The sequence below is a fragment of the Perca flavescens genome, chromosome 8 (genome assembly GCF_004354835.1).
Source record: "Perca flavescens isolate YP-PL-M2 chromosome 8, PFLA_1.0, whole genome shotgun sequence".
NCBI lineage: Eukaryota > Metazoa > Chordata > Actinopteri > Perciformes > Percidae > Perca > Perca flavescens.
The window spans coordinates 37111120-37138619 of NC_041338.1; the positions used below are offsets into that span (position 1 = coordinate 37111120).

The window sequence follows — 27500 nt, forward strand, 5'->3', positions numbered from 1 at the left end:
CTTATGTCATGTTGATGACGACAATGGGCACAACTGGAGTCACATCTGTGTGTGTGCATGGTGTTTGGCGGCACTGAGGCTCTCCTGAGGCCTGTGTGCAGGTGATGTGAACTGTGTAGCTCAGGTGACTGTTGGTAATGCAGACTGGAGTTTTGCACACTGACTCCAGTAATGCCCACGGTCGTTTAGCAATCGAAAAAAACTACTGAATAATGGGTCTCTGTTGAATATCAGTTATATGTAAGGTAGGGCTGTCCTCCACTAAAGAAATTCTTAGTCGACTAACACTTATAGGATTTTGTCGACTAATCGATTAGTTGATTTAATCGACAGAGCTGTGAGCTTTGAGAGGTGGTTAAGACTAGAAAAGCACAATATAAATGTAGTTAATTAACCATCTGTAAAACTGAGTTTCTCCACAATTAATCCTGCAAAAGCACCACTTTAAATCTTGTGTTTACCATAAATGTGCTCAGAAGTTTCCTGAAATAAATAATTAAGCATGAATAAGCATAAAAAAATGACTAATCGACTAAAGAAATCTTAGTCGACTAAACCAAACCCCAAACGACCGATTAGTCGACTAATCGACTAAGAGGTGGCAGCCCTAATGTAAGGTGTCTTGTTTCTCTAGGTTTCAATGATCTTAAGCTCTGTTACAAGCTCTAAGCATAATAAAGTGGTTGTTAACTCATTCTCATTCTGTGATTGGATCATGATTTCATGGCCAATTCTGATTGGTTTACTGAAGCGTGCACGCTCCTCAACAGCCGAATAGAATTAGGGAGAAGCGGTGGTGATCGCAGTCGTAGAAGTCTTCCTGAAGGAATTTGCACTGAGCTTCATTTCATGAGTTTAAAATTATAAGGTCCTATCTCCACTTTTGGTCGAAATTGAGTTTTTGACATAATCTGATTCATTCGGTGTTTAGTGATGCCTGTGTGGTGTTATTTTTTGTAAAAAAGATATTTAGTTAGTAAGTTATTAATAGTAGATTATACTACATAACAGTTTTGCCAGCTGGGATGTAAAAACTTTGATGCTCAATATCTCAGAACTGCCCTAAACGGAGATAGGACCTTATAATTTGTCAACAACCAGTCTTAGGAAAGTCCTTCGGCGTGGAAGTATCTCGTTCTTCAGCCGGCGTCGAGCTGCTGCTGCGTTCTGTTGTTGCGGTCTTTGTTGTTTCAGACAGGAACAGGAACAGGAAGTCGCCGTCTCACAGAGAAGAAAGACACACCAAAGGTGGATTCAGGGTGTTCAGAAACCTAAACAACAACGAGGCAGAATGTTCCAGAAAGTAGTGGTTTAATTCGTAGCGAGGTTATTATAACAATAAAAGTACGTTTTATATATACACTACAGGCCAAAAGTTTGGACTCACCTTCTCATTCAATGCGTTTCCTTTTTATTTTAATGACTATTTACATTGTAGATTCTCACTGAAGGCATCAAAACTATGAATGAACACATATGGAATTATGTACTTAACAAAAAAGTGTGAAATAACTGAAGACATGTTTTATATTTTAGATTCTTCAAAGTAGCCACCCTTTGCTTTATTTTATTAATAAAGGAAAAACTTCCACTAATGAACCCTGACAAAGCACACCTGTGAAGGTAAAACCATTTCAGGTGACTACCTCATGAAGCTCATTGAGAGAACACCAAGGGTTTGCTGAGTTATCAAAAAAAGCAAAGGGTGGCTACTTTGAAGAATCTAAAATATAAGACATGTTTTCAGTTATTTCACACTTTTTTGTTAAGTACATAATTCCATATGTGTTCATTCATAGTTTTGATGCCTTCAGTGAGAATCTACAATGTAAATAGTCATGAAAATAAAAAGGAAACGCATTGAATGAGAAGGTGTCCAAACTTTTGGCCTGTACTGTATATCGGGCCTTGAGTTTGACACATGTGTTCTAGATAAATCAATCTTATCTTTTCAGCAACAGCAGTCTCAATTCTCTCTGTAATAAATAATGACATTCAAATGAATTCACGATATAGATTTTAACCAAATGACTGAGTAGAGAAAGCGCTGAATGTGTCTGAGATGAACTGAGCTCCTTCTCCTCACAGACAGTCAGCAAGTACAACTCTCAGTACCACAAGCTGTTCCAGACCGTTCCTAAAGAGGAGATCCTGATGAAAGGTAAGGACTGTCTCCTAACCTCTATGTTCCCACAGCTCTATGTTCCCACAGCTCTATGTTCCCACAGCCCTATGTTCCCACAGCCCTATGTTCCTACAGCCCTATGGTCCCGCAGCCCTATGTTCCCACAGCCCTATGTTCCCACAGCCCTATGTTCCCACAGCCCTATGTTCCTACAGCCCTATGGTCCCGCAGCCCTATGTTCCCACAGCCCTATGTTCCCACAGCCCTATGTTCCTACAGCCTTATGTTCCTACAGCTCTATGTTCCCACAGCCCTATGTTCCCACAGCCCTATGTTCCCACAGCCCTATGTTCCCACAGCCCTATGTTCCTACAGCTCTATGTTCCCACAGCCCTATGTTCCCACAGCCCTATGTTCCCACAGCCTTATGTTCCTACAGCCTTATGTTCCTACAGCTCTATGTTCCCACAGCCCTATGTTCCCACAGCCCTATGTTCCCACAGCCCTATGTTCCCACAGCCCTATGTTCCTACAGCTCTATGTTCCCACAGCCCTATGTTCCCACAGCCCTATGTTCCCACAGCCCTATGGTCCCACAGCTCTATGTTCCCACAGCCCTATGTTCCCACAGCCCTATGTTCCCACAGCCCTATGTTCCCACAGCCCTATGTTCCCACAGCTCTATGTTCCCACAGCCCAAGCTGAAGACTCTTCTTCTGTGTGTCGATTTCTGACGGCCACATTCAGCTTTATGATGAATCATCAGCCCAAGCTGAAGGAGCTGATATGTCCTCTATTGTGTTTCCATTGTTTTTATTTCCAGCTCTCTCTCTCTCTTCCTGTCCCCCTGATCTCTTCTTCTTCCTCTGCAGTGTATTCGTGTGCGCTGTTGAGAGACATCCTGCTGCAGGGACGACTCTACATCTCCAGAAACTGGCTGTGTTTCTACGCCAACCTGTTTGGTAAAGACATCAAGGTGAGAGAAGAAGCTATCGGTCCTTCTCAACTCACCTGTCTCTCACCTGCCCCTGTCCCTCACCTGTCCCTGTCCCTCACCTGTCCCTGCCCCTCACCTGTCCCTCACCTGTCCCTGTCCCTCACCTGTCCCTGTCCCTCACATGCCCCTCACCTGTCCCTCACCTGCCCCTGTCCCTCACCTGTCCCTGTCCCTCACCTGTCCCTGCCCCTCACCTGTCCCTCACCTGTCCCTGTCCCTCACCTGTCCCTGTCCCTCACATGCCCCTCACCTGTCCCTCACCTGTCCCTGCCCCTCACCTGTCTCTCACCTGCCCCTGCCCCTCACCTGTCCCTGTCCCTCACATGCCCCTCACCTGTCCCTCACCTGTCCCTGCCCCTCACCTGTCCCTCACCTGTCCCTGTCCCTCACCTGTCCCTGCCCCTCACCTGTCCCTCACCTGTCCCTGTCCCTCACCTGTCCCTGTCCCGTCCCTGTCCCGTCCCTGTCCCTCACCTGTTCCTGTCCCTCACCTGTCCCTGTCCCGTCCCTCACCTGTCCCATCCCTCATCTGCCCCTCACCTGTCCCTCACCTGTCCCTGTCCCTCACCTGCCCCGTCCCTCACCTGTGCCTGTCCCTCACCTGTTCCTGTCCCGTCCCTCACCTGTCCCTGTCTCGTCCCTCACTTGTCCCGTCCCTCACCTGTCCATCACCTGTCCCTCACCTGTCCCTGTCCCTCACCTGCCCCTCACCTGTCCCTCACCTGCCCCTCACCTGTCCCGTCCCTCACCTGTCCCCGTCCCTCACCTGTCCCTTACCTGTCCCTCTCCCTCACCTGTCCCTCACCTGTCCCTGTCCCTCACCTGCCCCTCACCTGTCCCTCACCTGCCCCTCACCTGTCCCCGTCCCTCACCTGTCCCTTACCTGTCCCTCTCCCTCACCTGTCCCTCACCTGTCCCTGTCTCGTCCCTCACCTTTCCCGTCCCTCACCTGTCCCTGTCCATCACCTGTCCCTCACCTGTCCCTGTCCCTTACCTGTCCCTCACCTGTCCCTTACCTGTCCCTGTCTCGTCCCTCACCTGTCCCGTCCCTCACCTGTCCCCGTCCCTCACCTGTCCCTTTTTGTGAACATATCACAGAGATCATCCACACATACAAACACCCCTCTGAGATGTGGTGGAGTAGACGTTTAAGTACCTCAACTTTGTCCTTAATCCCAGTACTTGTCTTAAATATACTCTGTCGAGGAATAGACCTCTTTATATGTGCGCCTGCTTTACCAACTGAGCTAACCGTCCACAACTCTGTTTTTTGACATACTATACTATGACTTTTTCAACATACTATTCTATGACTTTTTATGACTTTTTCAACATACTATAATATGACTTTTTCGACATACTATAATATGACTTTTTCGACATACTATAATATGACTTTTTCGACATACTATAATATGACTTTTTAAAGACTTTTTCAACTTATTATACTATACTATGACTTTTTATGACTTTTTAGACATACTATACTATGTGTTATGGTTTCAGTGTTTTGCTTTGCATTTTGTTCCATTTCTGTTACCTGTTGGTTCATTTCTGTTGTCTGTATCTGGTTTTGTAGATTTCTGTTTAGTTTTCTCCCTGTTTATTGTGTTTATCCCCTCTTGACTGTGTCCTGTGTTGTGTCACGTTTCTGTGTTTAGTTGTCCTCATGTTTTCCGTCTGTGTTCCTGTTTCCTGTTTAATTTTGATAGTCTGCTTTCTGTCTTGTCACGTCATGTCTTTACTTTCGGTGTTTTCCCTCCTTTATTGATTGTCCTGCCCCGCCCTGATGTGTCTCACCTGTTGTATCACCTGTCCCTCATTTGTTAATTACCTCATGTATTTAGCCTCTGTGTTCCCTTTGTCGTTTGTCAGATCGTTTTGTGGCCATGCACTTGTGTTTCCGTCCTGTGCCTTGTGTCTGTTCCTGCGTCACTTTACTCCTGCCTGTGTTTTGCTCGTCAGTTTATGTTTGTAAGTTTTCCAGTCTTTGTGCTGCTGCTTTTTGTTATAATTAAATCCCTGAGTTCCACCATCTCCTGCCTGCCTCTCTGCCTCCTCTCTCCCGCATTTGGGTCCTCACTCTTTTTCAACATACTATACTATGACTTTTTATGACAACATACTAAACTATGACACATACTATACTATGACTTTTTATGACTTTTTCAACATACTATACTATGACTTTTTCAACATACTAAACTATTACTTTTTATGACTTTTTCAACATACTATTCTATGACTTTTTCTGACTTTTTCAACATACTAAACTATGACTTTTTCAACATACTATACTATGACTTTTTATGACTTTTTCAACATACTATACTATGACTTTTTATGACTTTTTCAACATACTATACTATGACTTTTTCTGACTTTTTCAACATACTTTTCAAATACTATAATATGACTTTTTATGACTTTTTCAACATACTATATGATTTTTCATGACTTTTTACTAAACTTTTTTATGACTTTTTCAAACTATGACTTTTCAACATACTATGACTTTTTATGACTTTTATACTATGACTTTTTCAACATACTAAACTACTTTTTATGACTTTTTCAACATTTTTTCAACATACTAAACTATGACTTTTTATGACTTTTTCAACATACTATACTATGACTTTTTTATGACATTTTAAACATGACTAAACTATGACTTTTTATGACTTTTTCAACATACTATACTATGACTTTTATGACTTTTATCAACATACTATACTATGACTATGACTTTTTCAACATATGACTTTTTTTCAACATACTATACTATGACTTTTTCTTTTTCAACATACTAAACTATGAACTTTTTTTTCATGACTTTTTTTTCAACAAAACATGACTTTTTATGACTTTTTCAACATACTATACTATGACTTTTTCATCATACTAAACTATGACTTTTTCAACATACTATACTATGACTTTTTCAACATACTAAACTATGACTTTTTATGACTTTTTCAACATACTATACTATGACTTTTTCAACATACTAAACTATGACTTTTTATGACTTTTTCAACATACTATACTATGACTTTTTATGACTTTTTCAACATACTATACTATGACTTTTTCAACATACTATACTATGACTTTTTATGACTTTTTCAACATACTATACTATGCTGAACAGCCGGTGCCTTGCTCGAGAGCAGCAGAGGCAGCAGGAAGAGTTTGCTCTGAAACGTTTCCTCTGTGAGCGTGCAGGTTCTGATTCCCGTGGTGTCGGTTCGACTGGTGAAGAAACACAAGACGGCCGGCCTGGTGCCAAACGGCCTGGCTATCACCATGGATACGGCACAGAAGGTACCACACAGGTCCCCAGAGATACACATTACTACACATACAGGTGTTCCACTTCCCGCAGCTACGCTGATGAACAGCTCATTTTTGCTGCATTGCTTTGAAGGACCACGCCGACTTATTGGGACTTTTTCTTATTCCCCATATCCCCCAGAGTTAGATAAGTTCATACATACACTGATCAGATCCTGGAGGTAACCGGCTCCATCTAGCGTAGCTTAGCACAGATCCTGGAGGTAACCAGCTCCATCTAGCCTAGCTTAGCACAGATCCTGGAGGTAACCAGCTCCATCTAGCCTAGCTTAGCACAGATCCTGGAGGTAACCGGCTCCATCTAGCCTAGCTTAGCACAGATCCTGGAGGTAACCAGCTCCATCTAGCGTAGCTTAGCTCAGATCCTGGAGGTAACTGGCTCCATCTAGCGTAGCTTAGCACAGATCCTGGAGGTAACCAGCTCCATCTAGCGTAGCTTAGCACAGATCCTGGAGGTAACCGGCTCCATCTAGCCTAGCTAAGCACAGATCCTGGAGGTAACCGGCTCCATCTAGCCTAGCTTATCTTAGCACAGATTCTGGAGGTAACCGGCTCCATCTAGCCTAGCTTAGCACAGATCCTGGAGGTAACTGGCTCCATCTAGCCTAGTTTAGCTCAGATCTTTGAGGTAACCGGCTCCATCTAGCGTAGCTTAGCACAGATGCTGGAGGTAACCGGCTCCAGGCTGCGAGCAAATCCCTCCGCCCAAGTAGCAGAGAGTAGCAGTGCTTTGCCTTTTGAGAATATAGTTCCCAGTATGTATACGTTAGAAGATGGCTGAGTGTCATGTGACCTTGTTATTAGTGCATGCTGTGACTCTACAAATCACAACATGTAAATGGGAACATGTTGGTGTTATTTTGTCACTTATTGGGATCAGTAGGATAGAGCAGTGGTTTTCAACCTTTTTTGAGCCACGGCACAATTTTTACATAAAAAAAATCCCGCGGCACACCACCAACCAAAAATGACACATTGTAGACTAATAATCAGAATCTGCATTTATCCATCGCTTTTGCAGGCTTACATCGATGATCTCGGCCCTGCTGCTTACATCCTGTCACTGCGATCGAACTGTCGGATGCGAGCGAAAGGTGGCAGCAGGGCTCCAGACTAACTTTTTTCATTAGGAGCACAGTGGCCCCCAACTGAAAATGTTAGAAGCACAACCAAAAGGTGCTGTAGAAATAAAGTCGCCTTGCCTTACAACCTCAGCCTGTCAGTCAGTCACCAGGGCATAGAAACCACTGCTGTGCCTGCTCGGCTCCGAGGAAGTGTAACGTCAACAGCATCGCCACTGCTTTCGGCTCGCCATTAATATCATATCACAGCAAACGCTGTCTGCTTGAAGTTATGAAAAACTGTAACCACACTTGAAACCACTTTATCGGCATTTCCGTGACTCACTGTGACTTCCACAAAACTGCAGAGCCGACATAGTTTGCATCGTCTGCAGCTCTGCGTGTGTGCGAGTGTGTGTCAGAGCTCTGCTCTCCGTCAATTCTCAGAGAGGACAGATAAGCTTGCGCTTATCCGCTCTCAGGTACCGAAACATTTAACGTGTAAAAAAGGGGGCAAATTTACTGGTCACACATGTGCGACAGGATGTAAAATTCAGTCGCACACTCAAAGTTTGAATGACTGCCCTGCTGGCAGTAATTCTATTGTCTTAAATCAACAAGGTCATTATTGCGCTATACTGCCACATACTGACACAGAATAGTATTTAATGTATCTGCCAGTCATCATATTGAGGCACAGATACGCAACAATGGAAAATTATTTGCAGTAATTCAATAAAAAAATTGTTGGACAAATTAAGTAAAATCAAATAATTTCCCACGGCACACAGGGCGATCTCTCACGGCACACTATTGTGCCGCGGCACAGTGGTTGAAAATCACTGGGCTAGATGGAGCCGGTTACCTCCAGGATCTATGCTAAGCTAGGCTAGATGGAGCTGGTTATCTCCAGGATCTGTGCTAAGCTAGACTAGCGGTGGGTGCGTCAGACAGAGTTACAACACGCACAGAGATGAGAAGGGTGTGTATGGACTTTTCTAACTCTGGGGGATACGCTGAATAAGACAAAGTCTCAACAAGTCAGCGTGTTCCTTGAAATGAAGAACAGTATCAGCTTCAGATCAATGTTTGATTCTCTATTAAAGACCCTGTAAGTCTGAAAGCATGAAATATGAAGTGTAAGCTGGTTTGTGTCTCTGTGCAGTACGTGTTTGTGTCCCTGCTGTCCAGAGACAGCGTCTACGATGTCCTCCGGAGGATCTGCACTCACCTGCAGGTCAGCGGATCAGACAGTCATTCCCGTTTGTGTTACAGAACGTAGTCCAGGTGCTCATCCTGACTGCCTGTCTGTTTGCAGGTGAACGGGAAGAGTCTGAGTCTGAAGCAGTACCTGGAGGAGCCCAGCTCCCTCTCCATGGTAACGTCCCATCATTATAACATCCCAAAAAAAAGACAAAAGTTTCCTCCTCTGCTGTACAGACTCAGGATGTTTGCTATCGTTGTGTATCGGAGTGTGTGTGCGTGTCTGTGTGTATCTTTTCGGACGCACACTGAACATTTAATTTTAAACGTCACTTCCTGAGAGCCTCCTTGCCAGTTTGGAGACGCGTAACCATGGTAACCCCTGCCGACCTCCGCTCTTGCGGCATCGCCGTAACGCTTAAGTTACTCTAAGAGGTGAATAACTACACCGACAGTCGTTTAAATGTTTAGAAATGTACATTACAGCGTTGTTGACGTTGCAGAGCTCCTCGGGTTTCTGTCTGTTATGAATGCTGTCGTTTCTACCGCATTGCATTGTGGGAAACTTATGCCGGCGGAGTGTCCAGTGTTTACTGGAAGTAGTATGCAATTCACGTACGATTGGTTTCATACTAAGAGTTCGGACACACTAATAAAGCTCACAAACTGTTTTAGTTACTCAGGGTCCTTTCTATGGTCTTACAGGGAGGTGTGTTCAGGTGCTTTCTGGGCGTGCTGGTCTTACAGGGAGGTGTGTTCAGGTGCTTTCTGGGCGTGCTGGTCTTACAGGGAGGTGTGTTCAGGTGTTCAGGTGTGTTCAGGTGCATTCTGGGCCTGCTGATCTTACAGGGAGGTGTGTTCAGGTGCATTCTGGGCGTGCTGGTCTTACAGGGAGGTGTGTTCAGGTGCATTCTGGGCGTGCTGGTCTTACAGGGAGGTGTGTTCAGGTGCATTCTGGGCGTGCTGGTCTTACAGGGAGGTGTGTTCAGGTGCATTCTGGGCGTGGGAGGTGTGTTCTGGTCTTCTTACAGGGAGGTGTGTTCAGGTGCATTCTGGGGTGTGTTCAGGTGCATTCTGGTCTTACAGGGAGGTGTGTTCAGGTGCATTCTGGGCGGGGGAGGTGTGTTCAGGTGCATTCTGGGCATGCTGGTCTTACAGGGAGGTGTGTTCAGGTGCATTCTGGGATTATTGCTATCTTGAGGCAGCTGGAAGTGATCGCGCCATTAACCAACAAAAACCTGGTCTAAAGTCAATAACGCAGCATTTCATTGTTATTTTAACAGAGCATTAGTAAAATGCTCCTAGGCTCATGCACAGCAGAACACACACACACACACACACACACACACACACACACACACACACACACAGCAGCACACACACATGCAGAAGATTACAAATAAAAATATTAGGGTGTAAATCCTCCATCATAACAGCAATGCTCCAAGGTCCAAACGCGCCTGGCTTTTAAAGGGAATGGGAGATGATCTCTGATTGGTTGATGAATGGGAGATGATCTCTGATTGGTTGATTGCATGTTACGCCCAAACTGTGCGGTTTGAGAGGTGGTTAAGACTAGAAAAGCACAATATAAATGTAGTTAATTAACCATCTGTAAAACTGAGTTTCTGCACAATTAATCCTGCAAAAGCACCACTTTAAATCTCGTGTTTACCATAAATGTGCTCAGAAGTTTCTTGGAAATGAGTAATTAAACATGAATAAGCATAAAAAATGACTAATCGACTAAAGAAATCTTAGTCGACTAAGACCAAAACTACCGATTAGTCGACTAATCGACTAAGAGGTGGCAGCCCTACAAAGTGCAGTTGATTTAAAGGGCTGTCTGTGGTTGTCTGTGGTTGTCTGTGTGGTTGTCTGTGGTTGTCTGTGTGGTTGTCTGTGGTTGTCTGTGTGGTTGTCTGTGTGGTTGTCTGTGGTTGTCTGTGTGGTTGTCTGTGGTTGTCTGTGGTTGTCTGTGTGGTTGTCTGTGGTTGTCTGTGTGGTTGTCTGTGTGGTTGTCTGTGGTTGTCTGTGGTTGTCTGTGTGGTTGTCTGTGTGGTTGTCTGTGGTTGTCTGTGGTTGTCTGTGTGGTTGTCTGTGGTTGTCTGTGGCTGTCTGTGTGGTTGTCTGTGTGGTTGTCTGTGTGGTTGTCTGTGGTTGTCTGTGTGAATGCCTGTGTGGTTGTCTGTGGTTGTCTGTGGTTGTCTGTGGCTGTCTGTGGTTGTCTGTGTGGTTGTCTGTGGCTGTCTGTGGTTGTCTGTGGCTGTCTGTGGTTGTCTGTGTGGCTGTCTGTGGTTGTCTGTGGCTGTCTGTGGCTGTCTGTGGTTGTCTGTGTGGTTGTCTGTGGCTGTCTGTGTGGTTGTCTGTGGCTGTCTGTGTGGTTGTCTGTGTGGTTGTCTGTGTGGTTGTCTGTGTGGTTGTCTGTGGTTGTCTGTGTGGTTGTCTGTGTGAATGCCTGTGTGGTTGTCTGTGGTTGTCTGTGGTTGTCTGTGTGGTTGTCTGTGGCTGTCTGTGTGGCTGTCTGTGTGGTTGTCTGTGTGGTTGTCTGTGGTTGTCTGTGTGGTTGTCTGTGTGGTTGTCTGTGGCTGTCTGTGTGGTTGTCTGTGTGGCTGTCTGTGGTTGTCTGTGGCTGTCTGTGGCTGTCTGTGGTTGTCTGTGTGGTTGTCTGTGGCTGTCTGTGTGGCTGTCTGTGTGGTTGTCTGTGGTTGTCTGTGTGAATGCCTGTGTGGTTGTCTGTGGTTGTCTGTGTGGTTGTCTGTGGCTGTCTGTGGTTGTCTGTGGTTGTCTGTGGTTGTCTGTGTGGTTGTCTGTGTGGTTGTCTGTGGTTGTCTGTGGTTGTCTGTGGTTGTCTGTGTGGCTGTCTGTGTGGTTGTCTGTGTTGTCTGTGTGGTTGTCTGTGGGTTGTCTGTGGTTGTCTGTTGTCTGTGTGGTTGTCTGTGTGGTTGTCTGTGTGGTTGTCTGTGGTTGTCTGTGTGGTTGTCTGTGGTTGTCTGTGGCTGTCTGTGTGGTTGTCTGTGTGGCTGTCTGTGGTTGTCTGTGGCTGTCTGTGTGGCTGTCTGTGTGGTTGTCTGTGTGGCTGTCTGTGGTTGTCTGTGGTTGTCTGTGGCTGTCTGTGTGGTTGTCTGTGGCTGTCTGTGTGGTTGTCTGTGTGGTTGTCTGTGGTTGTCTGTGGTTGTCTGTGCCAGGATGAGTTCCCGGAGGTGCTGAAGTGGAGGAGGAAGCCCTCGCTGCCAGCTGTCTCGTCCTCGCTGCCGGACCTGCTGGGAAGCTCCTCCCCCGACCTCGTCGCAGACACGCCTTTCAGCACGCACACGCTCACAGGTAGGCCCGCCCTCCTGTCAATCACACGCTCACAGGTAGGCCCGCCCACCTGTCAATCACACGCTCACAGGTAGGCCCACCCACCTGTCAATCACACACTCACAGGTAGGCCCGCCCACCTGTCAATCACATGCTCACAGGTAGGCCCACCCACCTTTCAAGCACACGCTCACAGGTGGGCCCGCCCACCCTCCTGTCAATCACACGCTCACAGGTAGGCCCGCCCACCTGTCAATCACACGCTCACAGGTAGGCCCGCCCACCTGTCAATCACACGCTCACAGGTAGGCCCACCCACGTACGCCCACCCACCTGTCAATCACACACCACAGGTAGGCCACCTGTCCCCCACCTGTCAATCACACGCCACAGGTAGGCCCACCCACCTGTCAATCACACGCCACAGGTAGGCCCGCCCACCTGTCAATCACACACTCACAGGTAGGCCCACCCACCTGTCAATCACACGCCACAGGTAGGCCCGCCCACCTGTCAATCACACGCCTCACAGGTAGGCCCGCCCACCTGTCAATCACACGCCACAGGTAGGCCCACCCACCTGTCAATCACACGCTCACAGGTAGGCCCCTGTCAATCCACCAGGTAGGCCCGCCCACCCGTCAATCACACGCCACAGGCACCTGTCATCACACCCGCCCACCTGTCACAGGTAGGTAGGCCCACCCAATCCGTCAATCATAGGCCCACCCACCTGTCAATCACACAGGTAGGCCCACCCACCTGTCAATCACACGCCACAGGTAGGCCCGCCCACCTGTCAATCACACGCTCACAGGTAGGCCCGCCCACCTGTCAATCACACGCTCACAGGTAGGCCCACCCACCTGTCAATCACACGCTCACAGGTAGGCCCGCCCACCTGTCAATCACACGCTCACAGGTAGGCCCACCCACCTGTCAATCACACGCTCACAGGTAGGCCCACCCACCTGTCAATCACACGCTCACAGGTAGGCCCGCCCACCTGTCAATCACACGCTCACAGGTAGGCCCGCCCACCTGTCAATCACACGCTCACAGGTAGGCCCGCCCACCCACCTGTCAAGCACACACTCACAGGTAGGCCCGCCCACCTGTCAATCACACGCTCACAGGTAGGCCCGCCCACCTGTCAATCACACACTCACAGGTAGGCCCGCCCACCTGTCAATCACACGCTCACAGGTAGGCCCGCCCACCCACCTTTCAAGCACACGCTCACAGGTAGGCCCGCCCACCCACCTGTCAATCACACGCTCACAGGTAGGCCCGCCCACCCACCTGTCAATCACACGCTCACAGGTAGGCCCGCCCACCCACTTGTCAATCACAGGCTGGCTGCAAGCTTGTCATCAATCACATGTAATGCTCTTTAAAGCTCCCATATCCGCTCATTCTCAGGTTCATAATTGTATTTTAAGTTTGTACCAGAATAGGTTTACATGGTTTAATTATCAAAAAACACCATATTTTTGGTTGTACTGCACATTGTTGCAGCTCCTCTTTTCACCCTGTGTTCAGGTCTCTGTTTTAGCTACAGAGTGAGACCTCTTTTCTTCTTCTTCTGTACTATCTTTGATTGCACTCGCACATGCTCAGTAGCTCAGATGGTAGATCATGTCAGCTAGCTCCATAGACAGTAAAAGAAAGGCTGTTTCTCCAACTTCAGTCAGTTCCAAGGCAGGATCAGCTGGGAGACTTCTTCTAAACCAGGGAGCACATGGAAGTAGTTCTTTTGGTAGATTATGGTGAACTAGTGTGTGTTGTAGCAGTGCTTTGCTATTGAGAACGAGGTAGCATGCTAGCGTTAGCATTACCACTACGAGCTAACGGTTGCGGTTAGCCCCCTGGTTTAGTGCCGTAGAAAGCCGTGCGGATGTTGACCAGCTCACCAGGAGACTGAAGGCAGGACACATTCAGAAACCAGATCTCACTCAGAACACCATGGATGGGTTTATTTCAAAGTGTGTATGTGTGTGAAAGCACCAGAGACACAAAATAACTCCCCAAATCACCAGAAAAAGTGTTTTTTTTTTTTTTTTTTTTTTTTTAATACGGGCACTTTAAAGGTCCAGTGTGTGCATGTAGAGGTACTGAGCATGTGTGTGTAATTCAGGCCTGTGTGTAATGTGTATAATAATAACAGAGTGAAAAACGTTGTAATTTTGTTTATTAATAAATACATTAGTGACAGTCCTTCAGCTTAACTTTATAATGGTGGGGGGGGACCCTGTAATACTCATCAACTTGACAATATTAATAAGGATATTCTTCTGGATGTATTTGTGTTTGTGTGTTTGTGTGCAGACAGCAGTTTGGAAACGGAGAAGATCCTGCTGACAGAACCGGTACCTGAACTGGGTCAAATGGAGTACCAGCTGCTGAAACTCTTCATCCTGCTGTACGTACCACACAGTACACAGAAAATACAACAAATACCCAGAAAACACACACAGACACACAAGTCAAAAATCCTGCAGAAATAAATTCAGAAAACACCCCAAAAACTTGAGGTCTTATATTGTGTGTTTGGGTGCGCCATTAAAACACCTAAAACACATCCAGGGTGTAAAAGATATGAGAGGAGAGAGAGAGAGAGAGAGGGAAGACATGCAGGAAACTGTCCCAGGTCAGACTCAAACCCTTTACTATTTCAACATACTATAATAGGACTTTTTATGACTTTTTCAACATACTATACTATGAATTTTTATGACTTTTTCAACATACTATACTATGAATTTTTATGACTTTTTCAACATACTATACTATGACTTTTTATGACATTTTCAACATACTATACTATGACTTTTTATGACTTTTTCAACATACTATACTATGACTTTTTATCACTTTTTCAACATACTATACTATGACTTTTTATCACTTTTTCAACATACTATACTATGACATTTTTTAAACATACTATACTATGAAACTTTTTATGACTTTTTCACTTTTTCAACATACTATATAACTATGACTTTTTATCATGACTTTTTCAAACATACTATACTATGACTTTTTTTGATTTTTCAACATACTATACTATGACTTTTTCAACATACTATACTATGACTTTTTATTTTTCAACATTTTTTACAACATACTATAATATACTTTTTAATCTTTTTTCAACATACTATACTATGACTTTTTATTTTTTCAACATTTTATCAACATTTTCAACATACTATAATATGACTTTTTATCACTTTTCAACATACTATACTATGACTTTATCAAACATACTATACTATGACTTTTTACTATACTATGACTTTTTATCACTTTTTCAACATACTATACTATGACTTTTTCAACATACTATAATATTACTATGACTTTTACTATAATATGACTTTTTATGACTTTTTCAACATACTATACTATGACTTTTTATCACTTTTTCAACATACTATACTATGACTTTTTATCACTTTTTCAACATACTATAATATTACTTTTTATGACTTTTTCAACATACTATACAACATACTTTTTCAACATAATATGACTTTTTTAATCACTTTTTTTAACATACTATACTTTTTATGACTTTTTATCTATGACTTTTTTCAACATACTATAATATGACTTTTTATGACTTTTTCAACATACTATACTATGACTTTTTATCACTTTTTTTTTTGACTTTTTATCAACATACTATAATATGACTTTTTCAACATACTATAATATTTTTTAATCAACATACTATACTATGACTTTTTATGACTTTTTCAACATACTATACTATGACTTTTTATCACTTTTTCAACATACTATAATATGACTTTTTATGACTTTTTCAACATACTATAATATGACTTTTTAATCACTTTTTCAACATACTATACTATGACTTTTTATGACTTTTTCAACATACTATACTATGACTTTTTAGAGAGAGAGAGAGAGAGAGGGAAGACATGCAGGAAACTGTCCCAGGTCAGACTCAAACCCTTGACCTGCTCTGTCGAGGAATAAACTCTCTTTATATGTGCGCCTGCTTTACCAACTGAGCTAACCGTCGACTATTTCAACGACTATTTCAACATACTATAATAGGCCTTTTTATGACTTTTTCGATATACTATACTATGATTTTTTTTATCACTTTTTCAACATAGTATACTATGACTTTTTATGACTTTTTAAACATACTATACTATGACTTTTTATGACTTTTTCAACATACTATACTACGACTTTTTATGACTTTTTAAACATACTATAATATGACTTTTTATGACTTTATCAACATACTATACTATGACTTTTTATGACTTTTTAAACATACTATACTATGACTTTTTAAACATACTATACTATGACTTTTTAAACATACTATACTATGACTTTTTAAACATACTATACTATGACTTTTTTTATGACTTTTTCAACATACTATACTATGTCTTCATTCATGTGTTTAGGTGCTCCATAAAAACACCTAAAACACACGTATCACTTCAGAAACATCCAGGATGTAAAAGATAGAAACACCCGTGGTCAGGTTGGCTCAGTGGGTAGAGCAGGCGCACATATACTGACGCAGAGGTCCTGGGTTTGAGTCCGACGCGTGACAATTTCCCGCATGTCTTCCCCTCTCTCTATCTCTCTCTCTTCCCTTTCTAACCTAGCTGTCCTGTCGAGAAAAGTCATAAAAAGTCATAGGATAGCATGTCAAAAAACGTAATAAAGTTGTGGATGGTTGGCACTTGTAATAAATAAATAAAGCTGCAAGAAGCCCAAAAAATAATCTTAAAAAACAAAAAATAATAATAATAAAAGATAGAAACATCCAGAGTACAAAGCAGTGGGTTGTCTACGCATTACTAATCATTATTGGTAGTGTTATTACATCTCAGGTGTGTGTATGTTCCAGTTTAGTCTCAGAACTGTGAACTGAAATATATGTATTGTTGGTGAGTGCTGCCCCCTGCTGGTTGAATCTCTTTCACACTGTGTGACAGTAGAGGAGGAGCGTAAAGAGTACATATTCTTTTACATAACACTTCATAATTAATCTGGTCATAATGTTTTGAGATACATATTTCAATGATTCAGACGTGTACTTTGCACGTAAAGAAGGCGCCAGAGGTCATATCAAATCATCACGATAGAGCCGGTTTATCACAAGGAAATGCCAGGGCCAGAAATCCAGGCTGAGCCCCAACCATGGATCCTATGTTGTTTGGTTTTTCGACATACTATACTATGACTTTTTATGACTTTTTCAACATACTATACTACGACTTTTTATGATTTTTTAGTCATACTATACTATGACTTTTTATGACTTTTTTTGACATACTTTACTATGACTTTTTCGACATGCTATACTATGACTTTTCATGACTTTTCATGACTTTTTATGACTTTTTCGACATACTATACTATGACTTTTATAACTTTTTATGACTTTATTGACATACTTTACTATGAATTTTTAGACATGCTATACTATGACTTTTCATGACTTTATGACTTTTTCGACATACTATACTATGACTTTTTTAATATAAATTTTTTTTTGGGGCATTTCTGCCTTTAATGGATAGGACAGAGCAGATATGAAAGGAGAGAGAGAGGGAAGACATGCAAGAAACTGTCCCAGGTCAGACTCGAACCCTTGACCTTCTCTGTCGAGGAATAAACCCTCTTTATATGTGCGCCTGCTTTACCAACTGAGCTAACCGTCTACAACTTTATTATGTTTTTCGACATACTATAATATGACTTTTATTTTTACTTTTTTGACATACTATACCAGAAATCAGCATCATGTTTATTGTCAGGTTTTTACAGCAGAGAAAATAAAAGATAAAAGTACTGCAAACAGTCAATAGGCTTTTATAAAGCAAAACAAATCAACAATACAAATATGTACAATACATCTATTAATAAAATGAAGAGCAGTTGTGCAGCAATGTTAAAATATTGTGGTTGAGCATGTGTCCCATGTACAGAGGCTCAGTCCTTACCACACCGGCCGCAGGTTCGGTTCCAACCCACGGCCCTGTGCTGCATGTCTTTTCCCCTCTTTCTTCCACTTTTCTCCCACTTTTCTTTCTCCAGCTGTCCTGTCTAATAAAGGCCTTAAATGCCCACAAATTAATCTTTAAAAAACATGTTTTTTCCAAGAATTGAAGTTCACGGTATATTGTTTAGAGAATATTTGCAATAATGAATAGAAAGGAAAGTTCAAAAGATGTGCGTTCATGTACAGGATCGGAGTTCTGCGTGCATTTCAACGCCACAACGCTAGGGGGCGATAAGTCTGAGGGGATCTGCGAGGTGTATGCCAGCCAGTTTATGTTATGTTAGCATGCTAACTTTAGCACAACTGCCCACAAAGTACTGCTTGCTGGCGAAGTGCTAATATCAAAATGTTCCTGACATATAGAGACGTTACAAACGATAACCCCGTCACTGTAACCAAAATATGTCTGAGTTTATTAGCAGAGCTGACATCAGTGAACTAGCATGATGCTACTTCCCACATTAGGCTGCTGGAAACACCCACTATCAACACACAGGACCAGTTGACCAATCACAGTCACATAGGACCAGTTGACCAATAACATTCCTTGCTGTCTGCCTCAATACAAAGTTACACATTTTTTTGAGGTGCAAATCGAGCTACGGTGGAGGGCTCAGTGGGGGGTTCAACAGGAGTTATCTCAAGACACTTTACAGATAGCGTTGGTCTAGACCACATTCTATAATTTATATATATATATATATATATATATAGTCCCAACAATTCCAGTAATTCCCCCAAGAGCAAGCATAGTGCGGCAGTGGAGGAGAAACCTCGACAGACCCAGGCTCTTGGTAGGCGGTGTCTCATGGTGCCGGTTGGGGGTGTGATGAACAGTGGCGATAATAGTCACGATAAAGATAACGGATCAGTGATTAGAAAATGGTCGTAGTAGTTCATGTCGTAGCAGGACACTGCAGGGCGTTACAGGATGCAGCGTGGCGCAGCAGAGCATAGCAGGACACAGCAGAGCATAGCAGGACATAGCAGAGCATAGCAGGACACAGCAGAGCATAGCAGGACATAGCAGAGCATAGCAGGACACAGCAGAGCATAGCAGGACATAGCAGGACACAGCAGAGCATAGCAGGACACAGCAGAGCATAGCAGGACACAGCAGAGCATAGCAGGACATAGCAGAGCATAGCAGGACACAGCAGAGCATAGCAGGACACAGCAGAGCATAGCAGGACAAAGCAGAGCATAGCAGGACACAGCAGAGCATAGCAGGACACAGCAGAGCATAGCAGGACACAGCAGAGCATAGCAGGACACAGCAGAGCATAGCAGGACGTAGCAGGACACAGCAGAGCATAGTGGGTGAGGGTCCTGGGTGTTGTTGATGAAGCCAGCTGCAGAGGAGAAGAAAGTGTTTGTGTGGCGTGAGGTTTTGGCCAGAGGGGAGTGATTTAGGACAGAGTTTGTGACTGTGGTAGAAGGGGTCGGACACCGCCTCAGGGTCCTGGAGAGACAATCACCGATCATACGCTGCACTCTGGCAGTGGAGCAGATGAGGATGGACGCGATGATGGCAGTGTAGGAGTGCAGCATCATTGCGTTTGGCCAGTTGAACTTCTTCAGCTGCCGCAGGACGTACATCCTCTGGGAGACGATGGGGGGCGGGCGGGACTGTGATCTTCTTTAGTTGTCCTCCAGGGTCACCAGATGGTCCTGTAGACAGAAATCATAGTATAGTATGTCGAAAAAGTCATAGTATAGTATGTCGAAAAAGTCATAGTATAGTATGTTGAATAAGTCATAAAAGTCATAGTATAGTATGTCGGAAAGTAATAAAAAGTCATAGTATAGTATGTCGAAAGAGTCATAGTATAGTATGTTGAAAAAGTCATAAAAAGTCATAGTATAGTATGTCGAAAAAATGTAAGTCATAGTATAGTATGTCCAAAAAATTAAAGTCATGGTATGTCCAAAAAGTTGAAAAGTCATAAAAAGTCATAGAATAGTATGTCAAAAAAGTCATAAAAAGTCATGTAACTGTAAGTTGTACTGAGCGTGTGTTGATGTGATTGGTGTGATTGTGTCTCTCAGTGTCTTCCTGCTGGTGCTGTCGTCGTGCTATCTGGCGTTCAGAGTTTGTCGTCTGGAGCAACAGCTGAGCTTCCTGAGCAGCCAGCCGACGCTCAGAGAAAGGTACACGCTAACTTCCTGTATGTGGCGCTAAAAACACAGAGTGCGGAGATTATGGTGCGTTCTCCTTGTCTCGTAATCGCGACTAGTAGCTCGAGTGTGACGGCCCATCCGTGTCGTAAAAACGAATAACCCGCGGGGTTGTTTCGTTCTTTTTGTCACACGATACTACGAGTCGGAGACAAAGATGGATTTTTGTAACATTTTTAGTAACATTTAGGATTCTATTCACCCAGTTATTGACATATTACACAAATATATTTCACAGTTTGATACATGAAAATTAGGTTTTGATTAACGTTAACGTTAGGCTACTGCTCTGCTTTCTGCTCCAGACTCGGCTTAAAGCCATTGTTGTCATATAGCAACCGAGCATCTCAGCTGCACAAGCTACAGAATAACTAATCAGGCGATATTTAACTCCTAATAAGACTGTAGAGACATGTCTATAGGTAGCAGTATACAGCACTATGTTTAACTCCTAATAAGACTGTAGAGACATGTCTATAGGTAGCAGTATACAGCACTATGTTTAACTCCTAATAAGACTGTAGAGACATGTCTATAGGTAACAGTATACAGCACTATGTTTAACTCCTAATAAGACTGTAGAGACATGTCTATAGGTAGCAGTATACAGCACTATGTGTACCACTTCTTCATTTGGTTACAACAAAGACAAAAGTGCTTAAAATTGTAGAAAACCACAATGTTTACTACGTGTGATGCACGACGTAGCCATCTTTCAAAGTGAACTCGGGGTCCTCTGAGTTCAGACGACTTGACGAGTCGTAAATATTCAACCTCTTTTTACAACTTCCGGTTTGTAACTCCGGAAAACGACTCGTAGATCAACTTTGGTGGACAAAAAGAACGCACCATTGGTTCTTCTACTGAAGATGTGCACAGAGATAGCTTTCGGCTCAAAAATCCACTTAAAAACCAAAATGTAGCTTGTTGTCACTGCCCGATGTGAGTCGAGTGCAGATGTGAGTCGAGCGTGCTCAGATTTAAACGGTTTACGGCATAACGTGTCTTACTGACATTTGTGAAATCCATAAAATAATAAACTTTTCTCTTTACATACAATAACAGAAGAGGGAAATCATTTCTAAAATGGTGTAGCTACCTATGATTGTCTGATTGCTAACGTTAGCTTAAAACACCATTCAAGTGACAGCCTTTGTTGTGTCTGATTGCTAACTTGTAGCTAACAGTCATTTCAAAAGCATTTTAGCTATCTATGATTGTTAGACTGCTAACGTTAGCTCATAGACTGCGCGTTAGCTCAAAAAGCCGTTAGCATCTTGGAGGCTACTTGTCGCTAAGTGACGCGTGCGCGACTCAAATCTGCGCTCGACTCAGATCGGGCAGAGACGGCGTGTTAAATGTAACCTCAGCGTCTGAAAAATAAATCTAAACTGATTCTTTTCTTTTCTCTCCAGGTGTGGAGAGGTGCCCTGCTGGCTAGCCAATCAGAGGACAGGAACCTGACACCGAAAGCCAATCACGGAGAAGAGGAACTAAAACTTGCACTTACATAGACTACCCCTCGGGGTGGGGTGGGGGGCTCTCAGGACGATGAGACTGAGTAGCAGCTGAACTCTGACCCCACTGCGACCTGGTTACCATAGAGACGTCACAATAGTCAACAGACACTGACCTTTGACCTCTGAGGACGGTCACGTAGAGGCCGGGAGGGGCGGCGACATGCTGTAACATTGTGTGTGTGTGTGTGTGTGTGTGGCAAGAGTTGGGAGAAGCTGTTGCTTCCTGAAGTATTTTTGCTTATTCTGTGTTCACACCAGACTCCATGTAAATAATCAGGACTTTTATCATCGTTAAAACACACTTCATTCAAAGTGGACAGAAACTAAATAAAACTACCAAAAGACGTCTTGGTTCATCTTTCCACTGTTCCAACAATCACCACTCTGGTTTGGTTGAAATAAACCCTTAATTAACCCATTTACATGTGGAGATATGCTGGCTCTATACACGCTAAAAGTCCTGATTATTTACATGGAGTCTGGTGGAGATATGCTGGCTCCATACACGCTAAAAGTCCTGATTATTTACATGGAGTCTGGTGGAGATATGTTGGCTCTATACACACTAAAAGTCCTGATTATTTACATGGAGTCTGGTGGAGATATGTTGGCTCTATACACACTAAAAGTCCTGATTATTTACATGGAGTCTGGTGGAGATATGCTGGCTCTATACACGCTAAAAGTCCTGATTATTTACATGGAGTCTGGTGGAGATATGCTGGCTCTATACACGCTAAAAGTCCTGATTATTTACATGGAGTCTGGTGGAGATATGCTGGCTCTATACACGCTAAAAGTCCTGATTATTTACATGGAGTCTGGTGGAGATATGCTGGCTCTATACACGCTAAAAGTCCTGATTATTAACATGGAGTCTGGTGGAGATATGCTGGCTCTATACACGCTAAAAAGTGATTATTTACTTGGAGTCTGGCGGTTTGGGGATAGCAATTTTGCAGATGTTCTTAGGTTTAAAAAAAGGATCTTAGTCTTTAACTAAAAGGTCTATCTGTGTAGGGATCGTTTCCATGGTGTTATCACACACTTACAATAATAATCTGAGTCTGTTAGCGGCAAAAACAGAACTTTAACTGACGCTGAACATTAGTCCTGTAGGGTTACATTACAGCTTGGTTCACAGCTGCTCTCTCTCACTACTTGACACATTTAAAAGAGTTGCATAACAGTTACAGCTGCAGTTAGTGGCTATAAATATTTAGCAACAGCTTATCTCAACGTAAGAACTAGTTTTAATTTAGTGATAAAACATTTCTGTTTGAATGAGTTTGAACTGCTGACCGGCTCGACTTCCTGCAGAGACACAATACTCTCCTCAGTACAAAAGAAGAACAGCTGTGCGAGAAGACATCAAAAACGAGACCCTCTGGACATTCAAAACTGTCCACTACGACTCCCAAGATGCATTTCAGCAAGAAACATCCAACCACAGAGCTTCACGTTCTTCAGCCGAAGCTAAAAATGTACGGAAGCGTATTACATTCACCGTCGGAAAAAAAAAATGTAGACACGTTATCTAGTAACGTTGAGAAAATAACTAATTTTGAGGAAAGATCTCGTAATTACGAGTATAGCATATAGTATTAGTTATAATGGACATCAAAATCAACCGTCAACCAAACAGCTGTTTTCTGTTGTGAAAATGCATCCGTCTCATAATTACCGGATCTTTTCTCAAAATTACGAGTACTTTTGATCTCGTAATTAGAGATGCACCGATTACAACTTTCTAGGCCGATTCCGATTCTCTTTGAGTTAGGCCATCCGATACCGATTTCATTTTTTCTAACCACTTTAGGATCTCATAATTACGAGATCTTTTCTCAATATTACGAGATCTTTTCTCAATATTACGAGATCTTTTTTCAATATTACGAGATCTTTTTTCAATATTACGAGATCTTTTTTCATAATTACGAGATATTTTTTCAAAATTACGAGATAGGATCTCAATATTACGAGATCTTTTTTCATAATTACGAGATCTTTTTTCAATATTACGAGATCTTTTTTCATAATTACGAGATCTTTTTTCATAATTACGAGATCTTTTTTCAATATTACGAGATATTTTTTCAAAATTACAAGATAGGATCTCAAAATTACGAGATCTTTTTTCATAATTACGAGTAGAGATGCACCGATAGACAGGCCGGTGACCGGAATTGGCCGGTTCTAACGTTGCTCTTTAAATGCGTGTGGATGTCCCACACCAGGAGTAATTTATATAGTTCTATTTTATAGCAATTCAGTATCTGTTCAACACATGTTCTGTTAAAGAAAAGATAGAAAATACATATTTGTGTGTGCTGTAAAGTGGTTAGAAAATTTGAAATGGCCTAGAAAATTATGAGTTATTTTCTCGATATTACGAGAAAAGGTGTTCTATGGTGAATGTAAATACACTTCCGTAAAAATGTCCCCCGTTTACCTTTGATTTCTGGGTCTGACTGTATTCGAACACAACAGATTATTTGGTGATCGTTGGCGTATCCAGGAGACTCCTGTGTTTATTAGAAACATTTTATTTACTTTAAAAAAACAAAACTCTATAAATGTATGTCGGTAAAACTTAGGAATCTGCAGCTCTGCACACATCTCTGCTTGTATTGTAACTTTTTTTTTTTTTACAGACATTTATTAATAAAAGTCAGTTTTTCTAGATCTACAAAGCGCCAGAATTCAGAACATTTGTAAAAATAAAATAAACATTGAAATGATCAAAATCAATTGAGGTTTCGGATTCTTTTCTTCGCAGTCTTAAGCTGCAGACACACCGACCAGACGGCCAATCAGACGACAGTAAAGCCGGTCGGACTGATCGGTGTCTCCGAGTTGGTCCAAAAAGTTCCTCAGAACACACCAGAGAAGACGAGACGTAATACGTCTCCATAACAGCACAAAATGCACTAATTTGGCTAACCGCTAGCTGAGACAGCATGTAAGAACTTTAAAAGACCCTCAAAATAAAACCTGAAAATAAGCGTTAACATATATAACAGCTGTTAGGTCAGCTCTACTTTGCCTCAAAATCAATTTTATTTATAGTATCAAATCATAACGAGTTATCTCGAGACACTTTACAGATCTAGACCACACTCTAATTTACAAAGCCCCAACAATTCCAGTAATTCCCTACGTGTGCTCATTTAAAATCCAATCACTCAACACTTGTCTTCATTGTTATTACTGTGAAGTCTTAATGTAGCGGTAGCCTGCTCCTCCCGTTACGTTTGACTTAACGTTATAATAGACTGAATCTAGCTGTCAGCTAGCAGTTAGCTAAACTAACGTTAGCTTCCCGGTGGAGGCTAGCGTGGAACAGATCGTACAGTGCTGTATCCTCGGTAAAACAGGATTATCTTGCGCATGTGCAGCACGGATCGTGTATCGACAGGTGGGCCAAATTCTCTGGGGGGGGCAAAGCAGAGAAAGGGGAGGTAACCTTTCCCCTTATGACCTCATAAGGAGAAGATTCCTGATTGGTCCATCTGAGCTTTCATTTTTCTCAAAGGCAGAGCAGGATACCCAGGGCTCGGTTTACACCTATCACCATTTCTAGCCACTGGGGGACCATGGGCAGGCTGGGGAGGGGGGGGGAACTCATATTAATGTTAAAAAACCTCATAAAGTGACATTTTCTTCCATGGGACCTTTAAGAGACACACACAGCATTCACAGGATCATCCAAATATTCCTGCAGTAACTGCGTTCACTGTTCAGGTTAATTATGAATTAAATATACCGTATTTTTCGGACTATAAGTCGCTCCGGAGTATAAGTCGCATCAGTCAAAAAATGCGTCATGAAGAGGAAAAAAAACATATATAGGTCGCACCGGATTATAAGTCGCATTTATTTAGAATATAAATACAAGAGTTATTCAACTACACGATAGCACACAGAACAATACGCTGAATACGGTAGGTGTCCGGTATGTTAACGTAACACATTAACAGATATTGAACTACACAATAGCACCAGAACAACTAGCTAGCAGGGCGTGGAGCACGGAGGTATTAAAAGACGTGGAGACGTAACTGCACCGTGAACGAGCCCCTCCAGACTCCTTCCTCCTCCTCTGGCCATCTTTCAGCCCACGATTAGCCGATTAGCTTTCTTTGTTTTCTTCATTGCAGTAAGAGTCACCTTCTCTCCAGTCTCCCTCACAAGTTTCTCCCTCATTTCAAACTCTCTTTCTGCTGCTCGATTACCGTTTTCGGGGCTGCATATTTTACTACCTGCAGTTTGTCTCTTTTCTTTCTCAGTTGTCTTTAGGAGGAGCGTTCTAGTTGTCACAAGCCTAGAGCGCCCTCTCTCGGCTGTAGACGGTAATGTTTTCAGTAAAAACATGTTAAATTATATATATTTTGATATATAAGTCGCACCTGAGTATAAGTCGCAGGACCAGCCAAAGTAGGAAAAAAAGTGCGACTTATAGTCCGGAAAATACGGTAATATGAAATACGTCACTTAGTTTCCTCTGTGAAGTAAATAAACAGCCGTGTATGAATTCATCTTTATTAATCTTTAACAATCCTAAAACATATTTACAGGAGTTGAAGAGGTTCAGAGCCTAACCCCGTATATATCAGGGACACAGAGGCTGATCCTGGATCTCTCTCGTTTCCTTTCCTACTGTCTCGTTTCCTCTCCTCTTGTCTCATTTCCTCTCCTCTTGTCTCGTTTCCTCTCCTCTTGTCTCGTTTCCTCTCCTACTGTCTCTTTCCTACTGTCTCGTTTCCTCTCCTCTTGTCTCAATTCCTCTCCTCTTGTCTCGTTTCCTCTCCTCTTGTCTCGTTTCCTCTCCTACTGTCTCGTTTCCTCTCCTCTTGTCTCGTTTCCTCTCCTCTTGTCTCGTTTCCTCTCCTATTGTCTCTTTCCTACTGTCTCGTTTCCTCTCCTCTTGTCTCGTTTCCTCTCCTCTTGTCTCGTTTCCTCTCCTGCTGTCTCTTTCCTACTGTCTCGTTTCCTCTCCTCTTGTCTCATTTCCTCTCCTACTGTCTCTTTCCTACTGTCTCGTTTCCTCTCCTCGTCTCGTTTCCTCTCCTCTTGTCTCATTTCCTCTCCTACTGTCTCTTTCCTACTGTCTCGTTTACTCTCCTCTTGTCTCGTTTCCTCTCCTACTGTCTCGTTTCCTCTCCTCTTGTCTCGTTTCTCTCCTACTGTCTCTTTCCTACTGTCTCTTTCCTCTCCTCTTGTCTCATTTCCTCTCCTACTGTCTCTTTCCTACGGTCTCGTTTCCTCTCCTCTTGTCTCGTTTCCTCTCTTGTCTCGTTTCCTCTCCTACTGTTTCTTTCCTACTGTCTCGTTTCCTCTCCTCCTGTCTAGTTTCGTCTCCTGCTGTCTCGTTTCGTCTCCTGCTGTCTCGTTTCCTCTCCTCCTGTCTCGTTTCCTCTCCTCCTGTCTCGTTTCGTCTCCTGCTGTCTCGTTTCGTCTCCTGCTGTCTCGTTTCGTCTCCTGCTGTCTCGTTTCCTTTCCTCCTGTCTCGTTTCGTCTCCTGCTGTCTCGTTTCCTCTCCTCCGGTCTCGTTTCCTCTCCTCCGGTCTCGTTTCCTCTCCTCCGGTCTCGTTTCCTCTCCTGCTGTCTCGTTTCCTCTCCTCTTGTCTCGTTTCCTCTCCTGCTGTCTCGTTTCCTCTCCTCTTGTCTCGTTTCCTCTCCTGCT

The 27500-nt window shown here is 43.1% G+C and overlaps 1 protein-coding gene across 1 annotated transcript in view; it reads left to right on the top strand.

The window, feature by feature from the left end:
- Positions 1-21836, top strand: part of gramd2ab (GRAM domain containing 2Ab) — a 54899-nt gene extending 33063 nt beyond the window's left edge. Inside the window, exons 4-12 of the mRNA XM_028586106.1 lie at positions 2089-2161; positions 2998-3101; positions 6351-6449; positions 8706-8777; positions 8859-8918; positions 11932-12067; positions 14375-14468; positions 20166-20267; positions 21710-21836. Coding sequence (XP_028441907.1) covers positions 2089-2161; positions 2998-3101; positions 6351-6449; positions 8706-8777; positions 8859-8918; positions 11932-12067; positions 14375-14468; positions 20166-20267; positions 21710-21758 — 789 coding nt within the window. The 3' untranslated portion in view covers positions 21759-21836. The remainder of the gene's footprint in view (positions 1-2088; positions 2162-2997; positions 3102-6350; positions 6450-8705; positions 8778-8858; positions 8919-11931; positions 12068-14374; positions 14469-20165; positions 20268-21709) is intronic.
- The last annotated feature ends 5664 nt before the right edge of the window (positions 21837-27500 follow it).